The 4,603-nt window shown below is 37.8% G+C and overlaps 1 protein-coding gene across 1 annotated transcript in view; it reads right to left on the bottom strand.

The window, feature by feature from the left end:
• The window catches only part of LOC109832509 (metallophosphoesterase 1-like), a 6,057-nt gene extending 5,517 nt beyond the window's left edge, over positions 1 to 540 (bottom strand). The window contains exons 1-2 of the mRNA XM_020399861.1: positions 160 to 540; positions 46 to 120 (exon numbers count right to left, since the gene is read on the bottom strand). Coding sequence (XP_020255450.1) covers positions 46 to 120; positions 160 to 483 — 399 coding nt within the window. The 5' untranslated portion in view covers positions 484 to 540. The remainder of the gene's footprint in view (positions 1 to 45; positions 121 to 159) is intronic.

The following is a 4,603-nucleotide window of genomic DNA, read 5'->3' as shown; positions in this document are numbered from 1 at the left end:
ATTTTTAGATCAAGATGTTCGCTCTCTATTACGTACCTTCTCTCAACCACCAAATCGAAGATCATTATTTCCACAAAGTAATGCAATGCCGTTAAGAGAAAGGAAACTGATGTTACTATTTTTGAAAAGCACCGCAACCCGCTAAATTTGAAGTTTGAGTGAACAGCAACGATAATGAGATATATGAATCACCGTAATTTTCAAAAAATTAGCCCCTAATTCAATACGAGTTCTCAAAAAGATCGCACCTTTGAGAACTTGGGAAACACAGAAATCCCTGAAATGGCGATCGACGAAACTCGCATCGGATCCCTTCAGCGTGAGATCGGCAACGAACATCACCGCCAAATCACCGGGATTCCTCTTTCTCGAATCTTTCCCCTCTGAACCAGAGATCTTGCAAGAGGGAACGGCCATGAAATCGTCGGAGGCGAAGAAGACGGAGATCGAGAGAAGAAGCAGCGCCGATCGAAGCGAACTCATTGGTGAATTCGGGGTTAGGGTTATGAGAATCCAGGGTTTTGACCGCCATGCACTAGTTACCGCGGTAGTAACTTTTCTCAATGCGTAGGTAATTTACCGCGGTAATAATTTTCCAGTAATTTTTGCTGGAAGTTGGGGTCTTTTTTGGTAATTGTCGGCAATTTGCGGCTTCGTCCGTCATGCACTAGTGGGCCGAGTTGGTGGAGGCTCATACTGAAATTGGGGGCCTTGTTGCGCACTATATGCTTGTTTGACACAAAAAAGCGAAACTGCTTTGTGAACACTTATTACATGATATTCAATATTATAGTTGAGAAATTCTTAAGCTGATATGATAACTTGAACAGTCAAAAGATCAAGGTATAAGTAATCGCTATGCTATGATTTACTTATTTATTTATGTTAAGAAACTGGAGCAACATGGCCAGGAAATTTATTAAGTAGAGAATTAGAACAAAATATACATGAAAAATAAGAGACAAAAGGGATAAAATAAGGTGAAATGCTAGAAGAGGAAAAAGACTAATATCATTTGTTGAATCGAGGTGTCACGCTGTTCAGAGTTGAAACTCAAGTGTAAGGTGATGTTCTCATACAAAAAAGGAAGATGACAGTACAATCAATCAACAAAGAGTGCCCGCATCTTTGAATTTATTCTCTCTTGTTCCACTCATTCCAAATGCTGAGGAGCAAGCAATGACAATATGACAAATTAACATAATACCATAGAAGGTTGTACATTACGCATAATTAGAGGGAAGATGACACAATTAATTTATTTTTTAACAGTGACGAGCGATGATGAGAAATGTACAAGAGCAGGTGAAAATTGTGATCAGATTCGGTCAAAAACTGGATTCTTTTGAGGATTAGTTAATGGTGAGAGTAGCATCTCTAATTTTTCTTGTAAGATTAAGTGTAATTAACTTAAGACTTCAAGGTGCTGACCGCATTTTACGCATTTTTACAAAAAGGGAATCGCAAACTTTGCACGTGGATCTTTTCTAATCAAACTTTAACCCCGTCATTTGAAGTAAGAATAATGTGAAATTATATCATTGAAATTTTATTACTAACATATGACTTTTACCACCAAATGTGTAAATGCGTGACAATTATGTTCTTTATCAAAGAGACGTCAAAAAACTTACAGCACCACCAATAAATTTTTATTTCAACATTTTGGGATCAATTATAAAAATCTTAATTTTCATTCAATCACATTCGTTTCGTTCAATTCAACTGACAAGCATATAGCAAGCAACATCAACTTGTGGACAAGAAATGAGTCAAATGGTAACCATTAGGGGTGAACAAACGATCCATTTGGTCAGTTTTGACTATTTTCTCTACCGAACTAAAGTTAAACTAGATACAAAACAGAACCAAACTAATCAAATCAGTTCGGTGCGATTCAGTTCGGTTTGATCCATTTGATCATAGACATGTCAAGTTATAGAAATTTAGCTAAAATATAACACTCTTACTCCTTCAAAACTCTCACTAATCTTTATATCCCAAGTTGAAAAACAAATACATTAAATCAGCTACTTTACAAACTAAAATCGACCTTTATCAATTAAAATACATAAAAATATTAGTATAAACTGTTGGATGCTTTGTTCATGAAAAGGCAATTTTGCTTTTGTGAATAGTTCCACATTGAAAAATGAGATGAATAGTATAGGGTATATAATGGTTCTCTACTTATTGGGCTTTGAATAGTGTTTTAGGTTTTGTGGGCTTTGCATATCTACCACACGCACGCACACCTCGCCCGCACGCGCGCCACGCCTCGCCCGCGCGCGCCACGCCGCACCGCACCGCAATTTTGCTTCTCAATGTTTTATTTTTGCACGTTTTACACGTTCTGTAACGGCTGCATGCGGGTAACGGAAGCAAGATTTGTGCGTAACGGTCCCTTGGATTCAGCGGGGGTTACACCTCTCCTCACCTATATAAGCAGGCTTGGAGCTCATTCAGAAGCACACCAACGAAGAGAAGAACTTCTAAGCTCTCTTCTTTCTCTACTCTCATTTCTCCAAGAAATTTCGGCTACATATTTATATTTCTATTTTTGGGCAACCGTTTTCGTCTGAGCATAAGCTCTGTGACTCACGTCCGAGTGCAGAGGCCGGCCGATTCCGGGGGTTTTTACCGCTAGGGGAGAGGGGACAAATTACGCCAGGGCGATAGGCGAGTCCTTAATCTTCTAGGACAGTGACATCACGACTGCTCCCGATCAGACCTGAATTTTCTAACTCTTTAATTTATTTTTTATATTATTATATTCCTGTTTTGACAGCATAAACTATCTTTTGGCTTTGCACTGATTAGTGCTCACCCCTATTGACCATTATTTGTTCTCTCCCAAGATGGCTACGCAGCCAAGATAATAAGGGAAGGAAATGGACATGAAAAAAATAGATAAAGCAAACAATGTTATTGGGAGCGGTCGAAGATTTTGTAGTACAAAATAGATGTTGATATCTTTTTTGTAGATTCGTACTCTGTCAATTTGCAGGTGACGGCTTGGGTGTCCTCAGCAAAAAGAATATGCGCTTTAAAATACTGGTAGGATTCATGTTGTATCTTGTGCTTATCAGAAACACGTGAACCGCTGTAGTTTTTTTTTTTTTTTGGCATATGCCTCTACTAAGGGCCTGTTTGTTTTACCAAGAGCTAGGAATAGGATTAGGAATCCTATTTAATTTATGGATTCTAATCTAATCCATAAAAAATTTATGGACAAGTTTTAGTTTTATGGAATCCCTTTTTTTTGGCATTCAATGTTTGTTTCACCCAAAGGATTAGTAATCTCACTTTTATAGAATTGGTCCAATTCCTAATACCATGTTTGGTTCAAGAAGACCATTTTTCTTGGGATCGATACTGTAGCAACGGCTAGCCCAATTTACATTTAAAAATCACTGTAGCAACGGATTGAAGCCACAAAATTCAGATTTCAAGCAATAAACACTGTAGCAACGGCTATTTCCAGATCTCAAAATTCAGATTTCAATATTCTTAGGCAAAACACTGTAGCAACGGCTAGTTCAGGGGCATGGTGGCTATAAATTCACCTTGAGGCCTCAAAAATAATCCAAGCATTCTCATTTTTTAGCAATAATAAAATTTCCATTGTCTTCAATTTGCTGCCCCGACATCAAGGATGATATCAGAAGAGTGCTGGCAGAATTATGAAGTTTATTGTGACTGTAATCTCCGAACACCGATGAAAGTGTGCAAGAATGGTAAAAATAAGGGTAGGTGTTATTGGGGGTGTGCAAAATTCCCAAATAAAGAATGCAATTTTTTCGAATGGGCTGAAGAAAGAGGAGAGTCATCAAGCACCCAAGGAAGCCAATATGTCAAAGAAAATAGGTACGGAGATAAATATATTTTGCAATCAAAGAAGCTGAAAAAAGAATTGAGACTTGTCGAAAATCAACTACTAGCTTAGAAAATTTCTGCAATTTTCTTAGCAATTTTTTGTGTTATTTTAATTATTACAAACTTCATGTCATGTACCTGTAATTGCAAAAACTATTGAGGATGTAATGAAAATTGTTGTTTGAATTGGGTACAAATTCTAATTGATATTGTATGGCTCAGTAATAGATCAACTTGTCATAATTGATTGCCCCACCTATAACTTACATGTTTATTACAGATTGCATTATAAGGATGAATTGCCTCGCCTAGACATTGTTAATTCAATGTTGGCTGCAATCTCATCCCCTTTTGCCTCATCTGGATATAATAAACGATGTAAGTTAGATTGTATTCTCAGTAAACGCTGATCATCATCATTGCCACATATCAAGTGCAAGGAGTTGCACAAGCTCAAAACTAAACAGCAAGTAACCCACAGGCTCGGAAAAACAAAACAGCAACACACCCAGCAGCAAGGAGCTACACAAGCTCTTAACAAAATAGCAGCAAACCCAGCAGATAGGGGGTAAACAAGCAACAATCCCCTGTAGGCGTCAAAAAATGCTAATAGATATCCAAATACAGCTCAAGAGGAGATCATCGAAAAATCAAAGAAAAAAGACAGTCTTTACTGTCTCGCCCGCGAGACAGACTTTACTGTCTCTCCGCGCGAGACAATCTTTAC

Source organism: Asparagus officinalis, chromosome 3 (genome assembly GCF_001876935.1).
Source record: "Asparagus officinalis chromosome 3, Aspof.V1, whole genome shotgun sequence".
NCBI lineage: Eukaryota > Viridiplantae > Streptophyta > Magnoliopsida > Asparagales > Asparagaceae > Asparagus > Asparagus officinalis.
This window is presented reverse-complemented; position numbering and strand designations above follow the sequence as displayed.